Consider the following 23,648-nt stretch of genomic DNA (forward strand, 5'->3'; position numbering starts at 1 on the left):
TCAGAGAGGCAGGCTACGGTAATTGTCTGTTCGGCATTACTGAACTAGCCTGGGTCCAGACGCTCGAACCCGCCCACTCCAAAGTTGACTGATTCTTGAATGAGTGCCATGGGCCCTAACAATTAGTCAATCAGCACCAAGGGGCGGGACTAACGCCGTTGTCAAGTGCTGTCAAGCTGTGGGTTCGGACAATGCGACTTGAGAGGTGCCACAGCGGGGGCTTCTGGGAACTCATTACTCGGAGGACTATTGCTAGCAGTTGGAAGCAGAAACTAGAAGCAACGTAATCTAGCCTACCATGATGACATTACGGTTTCACTTGACGTTATAATCGAATCTCCTTCCCTCATGAAAGTCGGTTGGATCATCAATGTCAGACTGTGCGTAACGAGTTGACAGTTCTGTCTGATATCAAGCCATTACCGACCCACAAAGCTTCAAAGTCCATCTGCTGCCTGTCTTTCAGTGCGGTCGGGCACAGCGAGTGCTCTGAACCCACTCTCTCCACAACGCGAGTGAGGACACGTGTGGGACAATCGGAGCGTTTGTACCCCGGGCCAGAGCCGCTCGGGCCTCGGGATTGGACCGCACAATGTTGCCCCCGCGATGAAATGTCAAAGTTGAGGGCCGGCTGGAGAGGCGGTCTCTATTAAAGATTCAGAACGCCGAGTGCATTGAGGAGGAGGAGGAGGAGCTGACTCCATTAGGGCCAGGGCTCTGGAGACGCAGCGCGGCTGAAACACGATCTGGGTCCGGGCCCGCTCCGGGTCTGCGTGACTGACTCCCCGCTAGCGCCGCCGGGTCATGTGACCCATCCCAGCAGCGCATTAAATATCCAGTCTGCCATGAGGCCGGACCACAGAGGATTTTCCAACCCTCGCTGCTGTAACCTCATACTCAAAATGGCTCTGATTTATCCCTCCCGGGGCATCGGGCCGGTCGGTACGGAAGCACACACCTACACACTCCTGTACAGGCGGCCCCACGCACACACGGGCCCATACACACTGACCTCCGAGGGCTTTACAGTAAAAGCCGTGATGGGGCTGCTAAATATTCAATCCCGCGCGCTTATTATCGTCAACGAGATCTTAATCGCTTCAAAAAGGACGACCGCCACTGGGTACGGCGCGTTCGGTGGCACAGGAATCCACATGTACCCTGACCGCGTGAGATACTGTTAAGTCAACCGGTTAAATAATTGATACTAGCATAAAAAGTGGATGGTGTCTCTCTTGGGCATCCCCAGCTCCACGCTAATGGGGGGGGGGGGGGTGGCCAGGTGGCAGCGAGTGAACCGAGTGAGTAATTGGACACAAGCTGGGCTGCCAGGGCATGGGAGAATGAACACCAGATAAGCTCCACCGGAGTGTTAAGCACTGTGAGTAGAGCTGACCGACACGTCGCTAGCCACCGTCCGTAGCGAGCCCCGAGTTCGACCGAACCCGACGTCTTTCACTGGGTAATTCTGAGGTGGCCCGAGAACGATGGGTCGAAACCTCGGAGGCTGGTGTGCTCCGTCCCGACCCTCCCGAGGGGTTTAACGCAGCACATGTAATGTATTGCTTTATAAATGTTCTTAGCCGGTAGACAAACATACTCCTGGAGCTTGCTCGATCGCCTTGTTGAGAGGGGTCAGGGAAGAATTTTTACAGCTCACTTATCTGGCCCCCGGGTGATTACTGTTTTTTTGCTTCCCTCTATATATGTAGAGAGTGGGTCGTATGCCCTCCTATGGAGTCAAAATGAGGCCAGAAAGCATTGTAAACGTAAGTGAAGTACTGTAAACAAAAACATATGAATTGTAAACGTAAGTGAAGTATTGTAAACGTAAGTGAAGTATTGTAAACGTAAGTGAAGTATTGTAAACGTAAGTGAAGTATTGTAAACAAAAAATCTATAAATTATTACTTAATTATTAAAAAATAAAATAAAAATTGCATTTACAATACTTTTTTGCGTTTACAAAACCTTTTCTGCATTTACAAAACTTTTCTGCCTTTACAATACTTTTTCTGCGTTTACAAAACATTTCTTGCGCTGCAAAACATTCTGGCCTCTCTTTGACGTGGGGGCGGGGTTAGATGAGTGGCGTGTCCAGAGAGGAAGAGGCGGAGTTTCGGGATGCCCACCGCCATATGAGCGCTGCTCAACGTTTTTTGGACTTCTTCTATGGTTTTGATTTATATATGGCGGTGGGCATCCCAAAACCCCGCCTCTTCCTCTCTGGACATGAAAAAGTATTGTAAAGGCAGAAAAGTTTTGTAAATGCAGAAAAGGTTTTGTAAACACAAAAAAGTATTGTGTAAATACAATTTTTATTTTATTTTTTAATAATTAAGTAATAATTTATATATTTTTTGTTTACAATACTTCACTTACGTTTACAATACTTCACTTACATTTACAATTCATATATTTTTGTTTACAATACCTCACTTACGTTTACAATACTTCACTTACGTTTACAATGCTTTCTGGCCTCATTTTGACTCCATACCCTCCTCCCTTGTTCTCTGTAAAGCGCATTGTGTTGCCTCTGGGTATGAAATGCGCTATACAAATAAAGCTTTGATTGATTGATTGATTTGAACACCAGCGGAAACACCAGAGGGACATGGACTCTACAACAGGCCTAGGGACATGACAGTCCTCTGGTTATAGAAGATCTACGACTGATTTCCCCCTAGAACTGAGGACATCCGACCGCTCCCAAATAAACACGACACTTGTGTTTCACGCATGCGACTCGTGAGCCTGTCGGTCACACAGGTCATGAGGGACAGCTGAGAAGTGATAGGCCGACCCCTTCCGCGGTGCATTGTGGGAGTTTCCCTGGGCTTTCTTCGACAGGCAGGCATGTAGGGCTGGGAAGAGCAATCCAAGTAGATATACGATAATGGGGCCCAACTGCTGGGAGAAGGCCATCTATAATTAGCCCAGGATACCCCCTCATGCCCCGGCTCTCCAGCTCCCCATTAGCACTGAAGGGCCGCTGCTCTGGTTGGCACACACGGCTATCTGGCAAGTCATCAGATCACTACCACAGTGTGTGTGTGTGTGTGTGTGTGTGGGGGGGGGGGGGTGGATCCTCCACTCCAGTGATCGGATCACTACCACAGACACTTCTTGTGAAAGGGGGTGGGGGGTATCATGGAACACTTCAAGGCAGTGTGTGTGTGTGTGTGTGTGTGGGGGGGGGGGGGGGGGGGGAAACTGTTGTATCTTTTTCATTAAAAGGTTTCAAAAGGGGATCATGGATCAGCGTTCTGACTCAGTCATGGTAATTACTAAACTATCATCTCAACAGAACAAACAGTAATATAGCACATGTCCAGTAACGGTCCCCCGGCCGGTAGGCTAGCGGTCCATAATCAGGATCAGGAATCATATTCTGAATGAAACGTGTTGTAGGGATTTCAGACGCACACACACACACACAGACACACACACAGACACAGACACACACACACACACACACAGACACAGACACAGACACAGACACAGACACAGACACAGACACACACACACACACACACACACACACACACACACACACACACACACACACACACACACACACACGATGTGGACTCATCCGAGTGCCCTGTCCCTCCCCAGCGTCTGATCCTGCTGGCCCATCTCTTCCCTCTGACGTCAGGCCGCCACATTAGAGGCCTCTGGAGCCCCGCCCTGCCGGCCCCGCCCAGGACACCAGTGCCCCGAGCCCGGCAGCACACCGCCAGAGGAGCCCTAACCCCGGCTGGGCCAGACACGGCCCGGCACCACACCACCAGAGGAGCCCTAACCCCAGCTGGGCCAGACACGCCCCGGCAGCACCCCGCCAGAGGAGCCCTAACCCCGGCTGGGCCAGACACGCCCCGGCAGCACCCCGCCAGAGGAGCCCTAACCCCGGCTGGGCCAGACACGCCCCGGCAGCACCCCGCCAGAGGAGCCCTAACCCCGGCTGGACCAGACACGCCCCGGCAGCACCCCGCCAGAGGAGCCCTAACCCCGGCTGGACCAGACACGCCCCGGCAGCACCCCGCCAGAGGAGCCCTAACCCCGGCTGGACCAGCGAGGCCCGGGAGCACACCACCAGAGGAGCCCTAACCCCGGCTGGGCCAGACAGGGCCCAGGACCACCACAGGACCCCAAGGCATCCTTACCTGAATTTCCCAACTGTTTGTAAAATCTATACTCCAAATGTAGCTGTGGGGCCCGGGACTTGATAGGTTCCTGAAACAAGAGAACAGAAAGAGAGATTTTAAACACAGAATGCAAATAACATTCGACTGTATGACGGGACAACGGCGTGTGCTGCGGTCTGTGTGTGTGACGCAAGCATATCTGGACGTTACAACATGCTTTGAAGTTTGTCAGTCGTGCAAAAGAGCATCAACAACAGTCTCAAGTGACATACTGTGTGATACTTAAGCAATAAACCACGAGAGGCCGTGTGTTATAGTGATTTTATAACAGCTAGGGGGCGTTGTTAGGCACGACGCGAGATATTAACATTTATTCAAAACGAAGCATCATTCCCTCAATTCCGCTGAGCAAAATAGTTCCCCTAACAAAAGGGTTGCCAAGCAACAACAACAACTACAGTGCATTGGATCAAATGGGAGGCGCATTAATACTGAAAATGGAATGATATGCGGTCCCAGGTGTGTGTTACAAAGTATTGTAACACGGCTTCCAGCCAATCAGAATCAAGAACCAGAACTAACCGTTGTATAATGTCTAATATCTTTGTGCTGGTCAGCTAATTCCAATAGGGTTAAGAACCTTAAACGTAATCATGAGCGTGGGATTAACTCCACCCCCTTTCTCTGTGATGATGAGAGGACTCCCGACTCTAATGACGTCTACATGAAATACATTCTGTATTCCAACTGTTAGTAGCCATACAACCGTACAATTCCTTTATACATGCCTGGTTACCTGGTGGTCTTCATGGGAGCTAAGAACTATCGGCATAATTGCCTTCGCTCAAACCTGAATCAAATCAGGTCCACTTCCTCTACCTCCCGGACAGTGGGGTCAGAGAGCCAGAGAGCCAATCAGAGCGCTTCTCGTGACTGACCTAGCCAATCAGAGCGCTTCCCGTGACTGACCTAGCCAATCAGAGCGCTTCCCGTGACTGACCTAGCCAATCAGAGCGCTTCCCGTGACTGACCTAGCTGCATACATCAGCTTGACTGCGCTAACGCACTCCCCTCTTGTTGTTATGCGGCGGCCCCGTGTAAAAGAAGGGTTCTCCCCCTGCTTCATGGCCCGTGACTGTGGAACCAGAAGGGTACTCCCCCTGCTTCATGGCCCGTGACTGTGGAACCAGAAGGGTTCTCCCCCTGCTTCATGGCCCGTGACTGTGGAACCAGAAGGGTACTCCCCCTGCTTCATGGCCCGTGACTGTGGAACCAGAAGGGTTCTCCCCTTGCTTCATGGCCCGTGACTGTGGAACCAGAAGGGTTCTCCCCTTGCTTCATGGCCCGTGACTGTGGAACCAGAAGGGTTCTCCCCCTGCTTCATGGCCCGTGACTGTGGAACCAGAAGGGTTCTCCCCTTGCTTCATGGCCCGTGACTGTGGAACCAGAAGGGTTCTCCCCCTGTGGAACGCAGAGTCTAGAGGAAGAGGTGCGCAGGGCGGAGCAGAGGAACACGCTTCAATGAGCTGCTCATCACATTCAGGCCATGATTAACCCTGCATAGTAGACACATGCTATCCACCCAGAACCAGCTCACACCCAGTCTACATGCCAGAGAGAGAGAGAGAGAGAGAGAGAGAGAGAGAGAGAGAGAGAGGGGGATAGAGAGAGAGGGGGGGGGAGAGAGAGAGAGAGGGGGGGAGAGAGGGAGAGAGAGGGAGAGAGAAAGGGAGAGAGAGACAGAGGGAGAGAGAGAGAGGGAGAGAGAGAGGGAGAGAGAGAGAGGGAGAGAGAGAGAGGGAGAGAGAGAGAGAGGGAGAGAGAGAGAGAGGGAGAGAGAGAGAGGGAGAGAAGAGAGAGGGGGGGTAGAGAGAGAGAGGGAGAGATGAAGAGAGAGAGAGAGAGGGAGAGAGGGAGAGAGGAAGAGAGGAAGAGAGAGAGCGATAGAGAGGGAGAGGGAGAGAGAGAGGAAGAGAGAGAGGAAGAGAGAGAGAGAGAGAGAGAGAGAGAGAGAGAGGAAGAGAGGGAGAGAGAGAGAGAGGAAGAGAGAGAGAGAGAGAGAAGAGAGAGAAGGAGAGAGAGAGAGAGAGAGAGAGAGAGAGAGGAAGAGGGAGAGAGAGAGAAGAGAGAGAAGAGAGAGAAGGAGAGAGAGAGGAAGAGGGAGAGAGAGAGACATGACCAGGCCAGGAGGCAGGGCGGGGCACTGTGACGTCACCCCCCCACATGCTCGGGCATCATTACTCTGAGGACTCTGAGGGAAATATATATAAATAATGGATAAAAACAGATGGCAATGAACCACAGGACCTTTTCTAAAACGCTTACAGTGGAAAAACAGAGGCTTATACTCGTATAATACGTGCTTAGATTCAATTCAGCCGGGCAGATAGTGGCGCAAATGACCAGAAAAACCGGAAATATCTTAATCTGTCCATCTAAAATGTGTTTCATAAACTCCATCAAACAGTAGCATTTAAAGTCACGCAGAGGTCCTCTCTCCTCCTCAGTGATACTGCCCACCGAACCCTCGCTACGATCGTCCTCACTGACTTAATCTTTTCTCTTGGAGGGGGTAGAGTGCCTAGGAAAGGACACATTACAGCACATCGGACGTAGGATGTGTCCCTACTGCTGCTCTTTTCAGGAAATGAGCCGTGAAAACATTACATGTAGGGCTTAAAAAGAAAAATATTTTTTAATCCGTTTGTTCCGCCCAAAACCTATATTTTAACATTTCTGTCCTTGTGCTCCGCCCCCAACATAATGTTCCTGGACCGGATAGAATCAAATAAAATACTGATTAATAATAACGTCGGTCGATTAATACCGACCGAGTGTGTCTGGGTGTGATATAGCAGCGCTAGCCCAGTACGGCTACATAGCCCAGTACGGCTACATCCCAGAAGCGCTGTGCTTTAGACGGGCTTCTCTTGAGTAGACCCCCATGTGTGTAACCGAGTGAAACGTGGAGTAGCTGGTGAAACTCACTGCTTAAAGGACGTCCCTATTGGCCCAAGAGTCAGCGGTTCCGCCTCCCCAGCAGGACACAAGGGTTCTAATCCCGCCCCCAGCAGGAGACCAGGGTTCTAATCCCGCCCCCCAAATTTGGGCATGCCCAAACGGATGGGTTGCATGTGTCTGAGACCCGTTTGTTCACGTGGCTACCTTAGAAATGAGAACTACAATTGTTATGTAATTCACAGTCAGCTCTCGTTTATTGACTCTCTTGCAATTGTCACTGTACTAATATAGTTATAAGCATGGAAAAAAGTTTTAAGTGACCAGCAATAGGATTCATAGGAGCTCGCAAGCACTGGAAACAGACTAACAGTAGCCTATCTACCTTCATAGAAGCGCAAGGCTTTACCGTATGGATTTATCATGAATATACAACGGCTCTGGTGAAATATTAGGCTACACAGAACGAAAAAATAATGTTACTAACTTATAGAGATTTCAAATGAACGTTTCTGTTCTGGAACCATTATAGATGATTATGTTTATGTTTTCGTTTCTGTTCCTAGTAATATACTGTTCGGGTCCAGTTTTCGTTTTCGTTCCTTGAAGCGGAAACGTAAGGTTACAGCTTGAATCTCCTAAATCTAATACTGAAATAAAAGGAAGGTATTTTTAGCTTTTAAATGGGTCTAATGCATGGGCCAACATGACATCAATGAACCAAAACAACTGTACCTGGACTGGACACCAGGAAAATCGAAAATGATGAGGAAACACACACCCTGTATACAGACTTGGGCCTGATTCACAGTCGACGTAAACAACGCAAGCTACGTTGTGACCGCGAGCTCCAACATGACTCGAGAGCTTGCGTTCTGTTTTGTTTTGTGGAATACACAAAGAATTGCACTATTGCTTGCGTCAAGTGACAAAGTTCGGCATGACACACGCAAGGACGCAACGAGATCTTGGTGGCCTTGCGAAGCTTATGTTGCTTGCCCTTATGTAGTTTGCGTCGACTATGAATCCGGCCTTACAAACCCACTTGGCTAAAGAAGGCATAGTAAATTAATGTGGGGCGGCTGTAGCTCAGTTGGTAGAGCGGGTCGTTCAATGATCGAAGGGTCAGCGGTTCAAATCCCAGCTCCGACTGTCCACATGTCGAAGTGTCCTTGAGCAAGACACCTAACCCCAAATTGCTCCCAATGAGCAGGTTAGCACCTTGCATGGCAGCTACCGCCATTGGTGTGTGAATGTGTGTGTGAATGGGTGAATGAGAGGCCATTGTAAAGCGCTTTGAGTGCCGCTAAGGTGGAAAAGCGCTATATAAGTACAGTCCATTTACCATTTAATTCAATCGGCTGTACTAAAGGCCTCTGTAGCGTAGCCCTACCCGCCGAGGCCAGCACATTTCTGCTGTGTCTTTGGGAGAGCGGGAGGACTGCTGGTGTCCAGGGCAGCTGACCTCCCGGCCAGAAGAGCTCTTCGGTGTCGGACCTGCTGCTCTCCAGCTCAGCTGTCTCCACTACACCGCCGTGTCCAACAATAGAGCCAGTCACTCTGCCCCGCCCGCCACAGGGCCTCCAGTGACACGCCACCGTGTTCAGCGCCATGTCAGGCCTCCAGTGACACGCCACCGTGTTCAGCGCCATGTCAGCCTTCCCAGATAAGCACATTATCACCAAGAAATACACCGCATGTAAACATTCGGCTCTGTCATAGATCTGATGGAACGGGGAGGGGAGGGGGGGGGCTCAATGCTAACTCACCGTAGCCTTTCCTGTGCTTGTTCAGCTGAGTCTAAACACTGCTAGGATATCAGCCCCACAGGCCTCTGAGAGGATCTGTGATGCAGGAGGTGATCTACATGTGATCGTCATCCCATCACAGCTGACAAGAGATCACCCCTGACCTGCTGCACATGATGCCGTCCATCCTGGACACACACACACACACAACACACACACAGACACACAACACACAACACACTACACACACTAACTCTGCAATACTGCCACAGCCCCTGAGACAGCGACCTCTGACCCCACTCAGGAAGATCCTTCCTGTAAAACAGCGTATTAGTGAACCGGCAGCGATGATGATGACGTCAGACTTAATGGAGATGAATCTGAATGAACACGCCACTGTGTCCTGCTCATCTGGGACGTCCGCCCGGACACTTAACAGGCAGCGCACACGCGTGTGTGTGTGTGTGTGTGTGTGTGTGTGTTCATAGAGCCTTGGGAAACAGGCGTGGTATTATACATCCACAGCCATCCCAGATAACAGGCTCTGTCGTCCGGCTAAACAATCCACTATACAAATGGCCGTGTGACGTTAGGTTTTTACTACAGGTGCAGCCCACTGTATCGCCCTCTGGGCGGGGCTGCCTTGCATGCATGGAGAGATGAGCAATGCTTTAAACAGTCTGCAAAGAGGGTGTGTGTGTGTGGGGGGGGGGCTGGAAAGGTATAGGCAGGCAGGCGGGCGGGGAGCACTTTACGGCCAGAGGTGTGGGTCTCTCTTACGGTTTACGGTCTCTCTGTGTGAGAGAGCGACAGCTGGCCCATGTCCAGCTACTCTCCCGTTCCAGATCAGATTTCAGACCTCAGATGAAGTCAGTCGTCAGCTGCCCCCCCCCCCCGCCCACAACCCCACCCCCCACCCACGTGATACTGCAGCAGAGCTTCAGACATGGCTGCCTCGACAGACCCCCCCCCTGCCATCCCCCCCACACACACGCCCGGGACGGGACTGGACAGGACAGAGAGAACACTGGCACCACTGACACCGTCACAGGCAGCTCCGCTCAACGCTCTGACATGTACAGGGGGGAGTGGAACGCCCCCCCCCGCCCCCGCCCCCCCCTCCACAGCCAATAGGCCCCGTCTTACACTCCAGCCTGAGCAACAACAATGCCTTATGTGTGGAACGTCACGCCAAAGCTAATTCTCCAGTACACACACATTCCCTAGAAACGCCACACCCCGCCGGCTTCATAACCCCGTGCTAAACCATCCCCGGAGCGACGGCGTGATGTGAAAGTTGAACACTGATTCATTAAGGAAATAGATCGTTCCGCTAAAAGGAGGCTTTTACATGTTGACATCAAGGGTTGTTTATTTTTCCGGCTCGCCTGTGTGGAGGTGGAGGCATTGCGATAGTCAACACGCCGGCTTCACCCCGGGAGAACACGCCGCCACAAGCTGCTGAGCTAGTTTGCAACAGGAGCCGCTTAACACGCTACGGGGGGGGAGGAGAAGAGGAGAAGAGGAGACGCAGCAACTCTGGTTTCCTTTAGAAACCGTGGCGCCAGACCACAGCTTCTCGCGAAGATGTCGCACGACATCCTCGGTTCGCCGAAACTCACAATTGGGCGGGGCTTATCTGTTCCCACGTAGCCTTTACTAGTTTGCGAATTACAGCGCAAGGTCATTCCAACACGGGCTCTGATGCGTCAGGGAGATCGCTCAGGCCACGAGGCCGTATCCACGCCGGTGTGAGTCACTTATCGTCCTCCTCCTACAGCCTTGAGTTAGCGTCGGTCAGAGTGGAAAGCTGTCACTGTCACCGGCTGGTCCAGCCCACAGGTCCACCAGTGCTTTATTAGTAAACATAAGCCTCAGGTGGCACGTTTAACCACCCCCCCACGCCCTCACGCCCACCCCCACGCAGACACAAACACAGCCATCCATATCTCCATCTGTCAGTGAATGACCACCATGTGGGCTAAGCGCAGGGGAGTGAAAGACAAGACTTGATGATTCTAGCCCTTTATGATCCGAGTTACAGATCGGGACTGATTTTTATTTTGGAACCCGAAGCGTTCAGTGCGGCTTCAAGGATGTGTGTGTGAGAGTGCACAAGTGTCTGTACATGCTTGCACACACACACACGCACGCCACACACACACACCAATGAAGGCGAAATGAAAACATAACTCTGGATATCAAACATGAGGTGGATGCAAGTATAGCCAATAGCCAAAAGCCCCTGAAATGGGCCTGAGGGTCATTTGTGAGTGGACAGCGTTCAGATGTGTTCAGGCTCGGGGGGTCAGATGTGTTCAGGCTCGGGGGGTCAGATGTGTTCAGGCTCGGGGTGTCAGATGTGTTCAGGCTGGGGGTGTCCCCTCTGCGTGAGACCGGCAGTGTTCCTACAGGCCTGGGCTCCTGCCTCCCTCACACAGGGGTTTGTCAGTGTGAGAAAGCACCCAGCTGAACGAAAGACTGAGCCACTGTGTGTCTACAAGGCCAGCAAACAAAGACTACCTTTCAGCGCTCAGCACTTTCTCTGACTCTTTCTCCTCCCCCTCCTCTGGAACAGGAACGTGCAGTGCAGTCCTAGGTCCTCTGACGGAGGGCTGTGACTACATCTCTCTCTCTCTCTCCTCTAGTTCTCTCTCTCCTCTAGTTCTCTCTCTCTCCTCTAGTTCTCTCTCTCTCTCCTCTAGTTCTCTCTCTCTCCTCTAGTTCTCTCTCTCCTCTAGTTCTCTCTCTCTCTCTCTCCTCTAGTTCTCTCTCTCTCTCCTCTAATTCTCTCTCTCTCTCTCCTCTAGTTCTCTCGCTCTCTCTCTCCCTCTCTCTCTCTCCTCTAGTTCTCTCTCTCCTCTAGTTCTCTCTCTCCTCTAGTTCTCTCTCTCCTCTAGTTCTCTCTCTCCTTTAGTTCTCTCTCCTCTAGTTCTCTCTCTCTCCTCTAGTTCTCTCTCTCTCTCTCTCCTCTAGTTCTCTCTCCCTCTCCTCTAGTTCTCTCTCTCTCTAGTTCTCTCTCTTTCTCTCTAGTTCTCTCTCCTCTAGTTCTCTCTCTCTCCTCTAGTTCTCTCTCTCTCTCTCCTCTAGTTCTCTCTCTCTCTCTCCCCTCTAGTTCTCTCTCTCCTCTAGTTCTCTCTCTCTCTCTCTCTCTTCTAGTTCTCTCTCTCTCTCCTCTAGTTCTCTCTCTCTCTCCTCTAGTTCTCTCTCTCTCTCTCTCTCTCTCCTCTAGTTCTCTCTCTCTCTCTCTCCTCTAGTTCTCTCTCTCCTCTAGTTCTCTCTCTCTCTCCTCTAGTTCTCTCTCTCCTCTAGTTCTCTCTCTCTCTCTCTCTCTCTCTCTAGTTCTCTCTCTCTCTCTCTCACGAGGGTGACACTCACTGGCATTCACCTTTGTCCTAGGTGCAGTCAGCTCCACCCACACTTCCAAGTTGCTATGACAAGCGGCCATGAACAAAACAAATGCTCAGTCCAATAAGGAACAAGCTCAAGGAAATAACTGCTTATTACAACTAAGGAAGAAACTGATAAAACAGAGAACACAGTGGCACTTTCAGTCCATAAGTGTAACAAACTTTGGGTCAACATGAACCCAAAAGAAGTCCCACTAGTCTGAACCATCCACAGGCTTATTCTGGGCCTTCCTGAGTGATCGGGGACAGACATAAACATGTGGACAGTTGCACCAGACTGGTGGGAGGTCAGCCGATCTAAGGCAGCACCCAGCACTGCCCACAAGGAATACAAGGGCCGTAGGGGCTGACGGGTCATAAGAGAGATCAAATAAAATGTTTAAAAGCTAGGCTAAGCTAGGGCCCAGGAAAAAATAAAACAACTTGCTAGCATGAGGACACCCCTGTCAACAAACTGTTCAAAAATATCTTGATCGGTTGCCTAGCAGTGAGGTCAAGTTACTCACAACGGAAATAACCAACAGGGGTTGGCCAAATGCTATTAGGCTACTTTACGTTAAGCAGTTAGCAACTTAACCGACCACCAATAAAACACCTTCTGTGGTTCATTCAGATATAGGACTACTCTAAGACCAAACGGGCCACAAGATCCTGCGATGTTATGGACTTAATGCCAGAGCCGGATATAACTGGACATCATGTGGCTAAAAATAGCAGACAGATGGGATGTTTCAGACTGCGAGAAGCAGCGGCGCAACTAAGGATTTCAGAAGAACTGCAATTACAGTTACTGAGCAACCCCTGCTTTCCATGTGGTCGCCAGAGCCCTCAATGTGAGCCGTCTCTGAAATAATGACCCTCCTGGAAGATACAAATGTAGAGATAATAACACAAAGACCAGAGCGCCCGCTGGAAGTGGTGACGCCAAGCCCCACGCTGGAATTCAGCTAGCAGAGCCTAGTTTATCTCTGACAAGTGACAACTCTTTGGAGAATGCCGAGTTAGGCCAACACGGGAACCTTTTACACGAGACTTCTAGTTTGCAACTGTAATGGTAAAGCGATAAGAGTTGGAAGAGATACTCTGCATGTTCTGCCCCTGACATGATCAAAGATGGCTACGGGGGGGAACTAAGGCCTGATCAGAGGAAGCTTGTGAGCAACTCGCTCTCTGGCTGGCCTCCTTCCTGCAACCAGAAGACAAACAAGCATTGCCATTTCATGTGGTTTCCCAGTCTCACACTCTGCATGCTGCAAATATTGACATATTGTATTGCGGCCTTTCCGAGTCACCCAACATGTTGGCTCTTTATGCAATTCCATTCCACCTTTGGGGTATTGGACAATAGGAGCTGTCTGTAGACACACACGTACACACACACGTACACACGTACACACACACAGATTTACATGTTCTTATGGCAATATCGTGTTAGCCATCTCCATCAGACTCTTCTTCCTTCTCCTTAATAAATACAAACAGTCTGGTTGACTCATTAACAGGATGAGACAAGCTAATATTTGCCTGTGGGAGGAGGTAGGGAGGGGGCGTTGAGCTGCTTCCTGTCTCACTAAGGTCCACTGTGCTGGCGGGAGACCATGCAGCAATAAGACATGAAATTGGACCAATTCATAGACTCAAATTTGACAATGAATCCATACGTAAAAAGACATGTCTTTTTTTTTTTTACATAAGGCATAACTTACCAATTTGATGGCCACATATTCATTGGTGTAGAGGTTCTTCCCCAGCCGTAGCTCTCCAAAGTTGCCACAGCCAATCTTTTTTCCGACACGGAAGTTTGGGCCAACCATAAGAACGCCAGAGTTAGTCCCTGAACTCCGGCCCCCATGTCCAGTCCTGCTGCCGGCTGCCTTGGACATCCTTTTCCCTTCCTCTGTCTCTCCCTTACCCCCTCTCTTGTCAAAATCCATAAGCTTGTGATACCCTGGCCTCTCCACGATTATTCCCCGGCCATGCAAACCACAGCGGCTCCAAAACAACCAGGATTCTTTATGGAGAGGGAGGCAAGCAACACAGGACTGAGGAGCAGTGCCGTAGTGAAGTGGGTATCGGTGTACTAAAAGACACTTGAATGGGGCAAAACGGTAGCAAAAGAACCCCGTTTATCTGTGTGCTCGAAGCTTCCCTTTGCTTTCTTCTTCCTCCTGGTTTGCGGAGGCGAGTTCCTTCCTTCTCTCTTTCGCCAACTCCAGTCTCAGAGTAGCATGTCCCTGCCTGAAGTGGGCAGGTTGTGCTAGCATGCGCCCACGCACACACGAACACGCTTGTGCACAAAGTAGTCAGAGTCCCGGCTACTGGACCCACGATGCAGCCTGGTAGCGTCCCCCTGGTCCCCTCATCTCTTCCGTCTGGTCAGTGTTTGGTGGGGCAGCGGAGACTCTCCATGTTGCGGGGGTCTCAGCAGAGGTGGTGGGGGCAATCACAGCTTGGATGGGAATGATACGCCGCCGTTGACTTCTGGATCAGTCGGAGATCTAGAAATAACAGAAAAGTAAAATACTTTATCTAGTCTAAGACAATAATAACAGATTTAAACAGAATGGTGATTACAGCATTGTATTCCCCCCAAAAAACTACCTGAGCCTGGATTAAGCAAATTCATATAACCTTGGGTTCCAGACTACGTTTGAAATGGGATTCGTTCTTGGACAAGCATGAAGAGAATTCAATATATAAAGCAATACGGTTGAAAACATCCCACACTGGAGAAAATGTGTGTTTAAGATGGGAGCTCTTTTTAGGATTAGAAATGCCATTATGTAGCAATGGCCCTCCATATTCATAGACTATGTTAACCTATAGTCTATAAACCATAGTGCCATGGTGCACTCAGGCACAAGATCAGATCAGTTTTCAGCAACAGTGTGATTTGACAGCCTCTGAATAGTTAATAACACAGAGATTTCAGTATAACCCTCAGGCCCTGCTCTCCTGTCTCTATTGCCCCCGAGACCAGAGATGTTGCCGATACTGGTGGAGGAGAGCAGGTATATAATGCAGGAAATATCGGCAGGCAGCTACACTTTCCTCAGGAAATGCACTTACAACTGATCAATGATAGACAAAATGTCCCTACGTCATCGTGGTCTTGGAAACCGGTTTACATCATAAAACAACGGAATAAACTGTAGCTTAAGTCCAAAGGGCTTACCATAATATCTATGTCCGTCACTCACTGACATCATGAAAGAGCACCTAAGAGAAGACACCATGAGTGCTCCCTATAAGAGTATTGAACAGGGCCACCTCAGTCCAAATCTGCCCTGTTACAGATATTATCACCAGTAATGCTGCTTATTATTCCAATAGGGAGATATCATCTTTTCCTCCGATATCAAGAAAGTTGGGTTGTACTTGTGTCTGTGTACATTATCCCTTCAACAAGTAAATGTAAAGAGAGAAACGTGTTCAAGACAAGAATAAGGCCAATCCTTAAATCGCCATCTTCCTTGAAGCCTGTTAAACATGTTCTCTAGTCTGCAGTACAAGCACAGGACAGATTCAGTCTAGTCACTCCATAACCAGATCAATCGATGACATGGAAAGGCCAGTGGGCTACTTGCTGTAATCCACAACAATAGGGAAAAAGGGGCAGGGCACCATGCCAAATAGTTTTAGTTGCATCTCACAAAGTGATATCAATAGAAAAATTGGGAATGTGTTTGGAATATATTGAAGCTGTGTGTGTGTGTGTGTGTGTGTGTGTGTGTGTGTGTGTGTGTGTGTGTGTGTGTGTGTGTGTGTATGTGAGAGAGAGAGAGGGGGAGAGAGAGAGAGACACACACAGAGAGAGAGAGAGAGAGAGAGAGAGAGAGAGAGAGAGAGAGGAAGAGACAAGAGAGACAGAGAGAGAGACAGAGAGAGAGAGAGAGAGAGACAGAGATAGAGAGAGTTTGAGGGACAGAAAGAAAGAGAAGAGATAGTGAGTGTGCCTAATGGGCAAAGTTTAACACAGTAACTTACTACCATTACAACTCCACTGATATTCTCAACTGTTGTCTCACTACGAGCCAGGCTTAGCTAGCTTAATGCCAAATTAAGTATTGTAAGTTGGACTATTAACGTTGCAATTAGACGTAGCTACCTACCCAGCTAACACAGTGCCACTTCCTATTTCTCGAGAATGTCGCAGGTCATGAAACCAAGGGGTTGCAAGTCTCAAAAACGACTGTTAGACTAGCTAGTTCATGAAAGCTAGTATTACTAGTAGGTAGGTAGCAAACAAGCAAACTAAATGATCCTCTAGCTACGCAAGTTGTGACTGCTTGTCAGTAGTATGTGGCCTTGTCAGGAAGGCCAACATCATTCTAGCTAGCTGACTAGTTAGCTTGCTAGTGAGCAAGCTAGACACATTGGTTAGCTAGCTCCCTTGTTAATTCATATAATAGTATTATCCTCGGAAGTGTACACTAAATCATTCGGGAAAAGGCCTTAGGAGTGAGCTAACGTTATATTTGGGACTCACAGAGGAACCTGGGGGCCGTTGGTACACCGGGACAAGACAACGACCGAAATGAGACGTTCCAAGCAAGTTCCTTGAGCCGTTGGAAAGACGTTAGCCGGCTAGGTCGCGAGCTAATGCGCGAGCTAATGCTTGAGCCGTTGGAAAGACGTTAGCCAGCTAGGTCGCGAGCTAATGCGCGAGCTAATGCTTGAGCCGTTGGAAAGACGTTAGCCGGCTAGGTCGCGAGCTAATGCTTGAGCCGTTGGAAAGACGTTAGCCGGCTAGGTCGCGAGCTAATGCGCGAGCTAAGTAGCTAGCTTAGCAAGCTAGCTCGCTACTACCTGACTGGCTGCGAGCTCAGCTGACAGGGAGCTAGCTAGCTAACTGACCCACTCAGGAAAGAGACGTTTTTATTAGCCAATTTAAATGTCGTTACACAAACTGTGTCAATAGGTGATTAGCCAAATATACCAAATATACCAAATATACCAAACCAAAAATACCCTCGGCCTAGCACTTGATCCCCAAGCCACACTCACAGCCCATAATGCCGACCAGAACAAGTTAAAACTGGACCAGAACATGAAATATTCATTGGGATATTCAATTCGTAATAATATAATGCACAAAGTATGACGTTGTTCTACAAGGGTCTTATAGATAGGAAGGTTATTAAAAAGGAAAAATTGCCGTATTTCACCTGAAAGAAGCTGCGTTCGTTTTCAGATCTCAGCCATAACATGGACCCACTGGGCAACTCCTTAATCCTCCACAGCCCAGATCCAGCTTGTTCTCGTTAGCTTAGCAGGCTAGCTAGAGTTTATAGCGTTAATTTACGGCTTACCTTCGAAATAACACCCACAAATAAAGATTCGCTGTCAAAGAAACGCATTTTTACCTGGCCGTAAACGCGATTTGTCAATGCGCATGCGAAAACATGCTCCTTTATTTATGTGTATTCTCGAGATTTCATGTCTTCCCCCCTCGTCAGTTTAGCTGTTGTGTCTTTTGCTAAGCAGTAAGCCTTCCAAGCCGATAGGCACATCCAGTCCGACTCAGTCCCACCACTATCCTCACTATCCTCCTCCTCACGCTGACTAACTAGCGCATCTCGCTTGGAGAATATGGCTTCAGACCGCCCTGAAAGTCGTGCGCACTTTACAGCTGCTGTGACTTTCCGTCTATAGATAGATAGGCTGCTAGAGAGAGATAGGCTGCTAGAGAGATGTGTATAGATAGGCTGCTGGAGAGATGTGTATAGATAGGCTGCTAGAGAGATGTGGATAGATAGGCTGCTAGAGAGAGATAGGCTGCTAGAGAGATGTGTATAGATAGGCTGCTAGAGAGAGATAGGCTGCTAGAGAGATGTGTATAGATAGGCTGCTAGAGAGATGTGTATAGATAGGCTGCTACAGAGATGTGTATAGATAGGCTGCTAGAGAGATGTGTATAGATAGGCTGCTAGAGAGATGTGTATAGATAGGCTGCTAGAGAGATGTGTATAGATAGGCTGCTAGAGAGATGTGTATAGATAGGCTGCTAGAGAGAGATAGGCTGCTAGAGAGATGTGTATAGCCTATGCTATGCAGTGCATTTAATTAGAACTCGATACATAGAAGGCTAGGCCTAACAAAGTTGCAATTATTGTAAGTCGCCTTACATATATATAAAAGCGTCTGCTAAAGCGTCTGCTAAACGACTGTAATGTAAAGTCAAAGTTCACCTCAATAGCCTATTTTATAGTCAATAGTTCACTACAACCCCCTGTGAGTCCTTCTTGTTCATACTTTGTGGCTAGGATTTAGAATAGACTGCTTAAAATTGATATTTGTATACCTTTGCTTGTTAATAGTCCAGTAGATATCAGCAGTCATATTTTTTCATGCTGAGCAAAATGTAGCTTACCTTTGAACCATGTAATGTTGATCTGCTCAATGAAATGTTGTGAGATCAAGCTGCAAGAAGATACCAGAATACGAATACAGGTCTACAAGATAGCTGACTCAACAATGGAAGATGGCTGACTCAACAATGGGATGATTTGGATTGTTCGAGTAAAAATAACATTTTAGCCTACAAAGCTCTGTAGCTTAAAAAGTATGGTGAAAGTAGCACTATAGTTCAACTTTTTGTTGTATGAAAAGATTTTCAAGTATTTTCACACCTCTACAAGAAAGTGAGAAATCTGCATTTATGGGAGAGTTACTATAGTGGATACAGTATATAGACAACATGAGTAAAACCTAGGGCCACAAGTAAAACCTGCTAGGGCCATTTTAGCTTTGTGAGACAATTGTAGCTATGCTTCAACAATGGGGAAGTTTAGAGTGTTTAAATCAACATGAATGTGAATGAGGATCTGGAAGGCAGTAAAGCAGTTCGAAAAATTCCCCGGATATTACTCAAACTACTCAGTCAACAATCTGTGTGTGTGTGTGTGTGGGTGTGTGTGTGTGTGTGTGTGTGTGTGTGTGTGTGTGTGTGTGTGTGTGTGTGTGTGTGTGTGCGCGCGTTTGATTGATTAAAGTACACTTAATGCATAGCTTTGAAAAACCAGTCATTTCAGATCAGTGAATTTTCCAATAAACATAGTACTCACAGAAGTGCATTTAGGAGGTTTGACCATGATTCCCATTGATATAGTCCCTATTAAATTATCCTGTGCATTGTATGTTATGTTGTGAAGTGAACACTGACAAAAGCCTTCATCATATGTAGCCCTGATCTTTACAAAGGTATGAGGCTTCAATCAACAATATTGATATTACAGTTACAGAGGTACTGGACAGAAATATAGCAACCTATTTACAGAAAATGATGTCATCAATAACACAAGGTTGCTGAATGTTTGGTTGGTGTCTGATCTGTGGTGAACAAAATGAACCCAAACCACTGTTTTGGCCAAAGTCACAGCAATGAATGAGCTCAATCTGACAGTAATATCTTTATGCAGAGTATATCAAGCATGTTGGAGGTTCATATACAGGCCCTTGTCTGAAATGTAGGTTCCTGAGTCGGAATGGGGAGCCAGGCTTGCTGTGTGTTGGGGTAGAGGCCTACAGCTACAGACCTAAGTTGGGGTGGGGCACAGCTTTAGGGGAACACGCAGTCTGAAGGGGAAGGTTGCAGTTTTTACCCACCGCCAGAGCAAGCCCTAAGGCGGGGCTGTGTTGTTGCATAATGGGCCAGAAGGTTGGACTTAGGTGGAGTCCAGCTGACAGCATCCCTAACGCCTGATGATGTGGCAGGTGGTATCGCTCCCCACCCACAAAGGGGAAGATGGGAGGGGATGGTAGTCTGGGGCGGGACTGAGATAAACAAGAGTCTGTGAGGCAGGAAGGAGTGGGAGCATCACTGGCGTCCCTCGGGGGCGGGATGTCACTAGGCGTTTTGGCGTTCTTGTGCTTGGTCTTGGCCTCCTCCCATCCTGCTTTGCTTGGATGCGATTCGTCCAGGCTCTGCTCCCTCGATGACGGGGAATATCGCTGACCCTTACGGAACTTGGCTCTTCTGTTTTTGAACCACACCTGAAAAGCATATAAGATTTTAGTGTCTTGAAATCCTATTGAGGAATATCACTGCATATTATTATTTATCATGTATAATTCAATATTCATTTATAATCTTCCCATTGTGAGTGAGTGTATATAAGCTCTATGTCTCTGCTGACCTGAATGCGTGCCTCGGGCAGGTTTACGCAGATGGCTAGTCTCTCTCTCATGCCCACATCTGGGTACTGGGTCTGCTGGAAGGCTTTCTCCAGAGCCTGGAGCTGCGGCACAGTGAAGGCAGTGCGGCTTCGACGCTGCTTTTGTTGATTTCCATAACGCGCCTCCAAAATCAACTCTGTTGCAACATAATAGATGCCCATCCCAACATTAGATCATCACTCACATTAGAGCTATCCAAAAATACTGACCAGGAGTTGGCTGGTAGGATATGAGGTCTGGCAATGCTTAGAACGTTTCTATATATGAATAATAACAGCAACAGCAATAATAATAATATTATAATAATATTATAGTAATAAAACCAACAACAATATCATCATCAACAACAACAATAACAACAATTATTAGAGCTCAGCTAGTAGAATTGCTTGACAACTATTGGACAACTATTATTCCTAGGTCTCGTCTCTTACAGGCTAGTAGTTATAATAGCTACCTGCCAGTCTCTCGGCCACAGAGAAGGTGTGCGCGGAGGGATTGGCCGAAGAACACATCTGGTACTGCTGCGCCATCTGGTGGTGGAGGTCGAAGAGCACGGAGTTGACGTTATGCAGTGGGTAAACTCTGCTATTGCTGTTTGATGCCTCGCAGAAATTCAAGGAATTCATAGCGACCCTGAGGGGTGAAGACAGAAAATGTGTCAACGTTTCATGCAATACTCTTATTCAATAATAATAATAATAATAATAATAATAATAACTAGCTTCTGTGGAGAATGCCCATATACGTCCTATACTACTAGTTAGAGAAGCCTACATTTAGAAATATGATTATATCATAAGAAATGCAAACTAGCCCAAAATATACAAAACAACAAACTATCGATGTTGGATTTGAGCACGAATTGTTAGGATGAAGGAGAATTCGATTTAATCCGTACAATAAATAAGACTATGCGTAAAATACGTTGCAATATCATTGTTAGCAGCAAATCATTAATATAGGTATTCGTTTCCAAATTGTATACTTTTTAGTTATCATGATAGTCCCGAGTAAAGTGTAGAAATTGTTTTACCTGAAAAGTTCCAGAATTGCAGAAATGCAAACAGCTTCTGTGCGCTTTTACGCAAAGTGTCCACTTGTGTATAGTCAAATTCTTTCCAAATCCAGACCTTATCCTATGGTGCGTCTTATAGGCTCTATGCTTGTCATTGCATGGACGTAATTCTCCGAAGACCATTCTCCCCCACGACTATTTAAGAAGCATTTACTCCAGCTCCCTCAGCCATTAGCCAATAGAAAGAAAGGTATTAGCCAGGATTAGGTAGGATGAGGAAAAGAGGGGGGTCCGAGGGCTCAAGTTTTTGAAACTATTGAACTTGGGAGATTTACGCCAAGGATCCCTCTCTTTAAGCGAGCGTTTCGTTCCCTCCCGTTAAAACAATTAAAACAATGTGGCCTGCTAATCTCTGAGGCAGGACAGATTAAAATAACAGCCTTTGATTGTCCTCTGTTCTCATACCCTCTTTCTGCTTTACTCCTGGCTCTGTCAGTCTCTCGTTGGAGGGGGGTTGCTTTGGGATTTGTTTTGCTAACAGGCCCCATATTTTGCCCATAAACTGTCAGACTGTGAATCTAGACGTTGGCCATTGAAACCAATTCCCTAACGTTCAACTGAGCCAGATTCCAAGTCCTCCTAAAAGAGAACTATTATCCCACTAAAATAACTAGACATTACAAATGGGGGGAAAACTCACTCTTACAACACACACACACACACACAAACACACACACACAGACACACACAGACAGACACACACACACACACACACGCATGCACACAGTAGGCTACATACTGTATTTTGTGTAGTAAATCATGCAGATGCCCTCTTGTCATCGATGTATTCATTGGTAAGTGGGCAGGAATGCACAGTGTCTAGTTCATCAGTGTGGGTGAGCTGTCCAGATCATAAATACAATCACCAAAGTGTGTAATCAAAGATCATACACTAAATCAACATGTTTACACTGGATAACACAATCATCCCACTAATTATCAGTTTTTCCTTCACTATACTAGTTTTGGCATAGGTGTAAGACTTTCAGATATAATCATTTCTAATAACCGTGCTGTATCTTAAGGCTGGGGGTCTCAGAGGCAGGACTGAGGTGTATAGGGTGGAAAGAAAGTATTCAGAGTGATAGATTATGCTTCCCACGAGTATCAGCTGTGTCCAAGAATCCAGGGCATGTTTTACCCCTTATAGCAAGGTAACACAAGCACCAAGGATGACAGCCAAGTACAGGAGAAGAGGCCATTGCAATAGTGTAGAACAACCTACACAACAGGTGAACACATGTGATTTTGGATAAAGGTGTCTGCTAAATGACTGTGTAATGCAATGTACTTTTGACTGGTTACTGCAGCAATTTGCTGTATCAAATAGAGAGTGCATGGCACTCAAACAACAAGAATCCAGGATACAAAATACAATTATAAAGAAAACTGTTCTCCTAAAATGTAATTTTTTACTTTTATAGGCAAACAACTTCTATGAGAGACATATAACCAGGTGGGATGAATGCAAAATGAATGCGCTCATACTTGTACACAATCATTCAGACTCCTAAAATATGTGGAATCTTCTGTTTTCTCTCCCTTTCTTTCTTTCTTTTCCTTATTTTCGCTGTTCTTGGCTGTCAAGCTATATTAGTGTCCGATAGAAATAAGTCATTTAGAAGAGGCTCTGTAGACCAGCCCCTGAACCCCAGTAAAAGCTCCAGGATTAGGTCCCAGAGGCCTTTGTCTCCTCAGCCTGCAGGATTAGGGGAGATTTACGGCAAAGAAAAAAAAGTAGTTATTTCATGGCACTTTCATGATGAAACCTGGCCAAAGCTGTGTTGGCTGGGGGATTATAGGCACACAAAGAGTGTGGTTGTGCGCGACCCCCCTCCCCACAGCCACCACCCCGCCTCTGCCCCCCCTGGATCTCTTCCCCCCAGCAGGTTGAGGCTCACCTCCTCCCCGTCGCCTCGCCACCGAGGCGCTTCACTCCAAATGAGGGATGTCCTCTCTGATTCCCCCTCTGTTCCCAGTCATCCAGGGGGATCCTCACTGATTGCTCTGTTTGTCTATTAAACCCACACAGACGGTCCTCTAAACTGAGCAGTCAAACCAAACACAGGCCACTGATGTTCAGAAACAGTCATGTCTACCAGGAAGGACTGGGAATTATAACTGG

At 47.8% G+C, this 23,648-nt stretch overlaps 1 protein-coding gene across 3 annotated transcripts in view; it reads right to left on the reverse strand.

The window, feature by feature from the left end:
- csnk1g2b (casein kinase 1, gamma 2b) overlaps window positions 1-17,725 on the reverse strand; it is a 32,146-nt gene extending 14,421 nt beyond the window's left edge. For 2 of the 3 annotated variants that reach the window (XM_084461639.1, XM_084461637.1), the window contains exons 1-3: window positions 17,634-17,725; window positions 13,974-14,765; window positions 4,170-4,239 (exon numbers count right to left, since the gene is read on the reverse strand). In XM_084461639.1, coding sequence (XP_084317765.1) covers window positions 4,170-4,239; window positions 13,974-14,201 — 298 coding nt within the window. In that variant the 5' untranslated portion in view covers window positions 14,202-14,765; window positions 17,634-17,725. Of the gene's footprint in view, window positions 1-4,169; window positions 4,240-13,973; window positions 14,766-17,435 lie in introns of all 3 variants that reach the window. The other variant, XM_084461638.1, reaches the window with a different exon arrangement.
- Window positions 17,726-23,648: the final 5,923 nt, after the last annotated feature.

This window comes from Borostomias antarcticus (assembly GCF_949987555.1).
Source record: "Borostomias antarcticus genome assembly, chromosome: 3".
NCBI lineage: Eukaryota > Metazoa > Chordata > Actinopteri > Stomiiformes > Stomiidae > Borostomias > Borostomias antarcticus.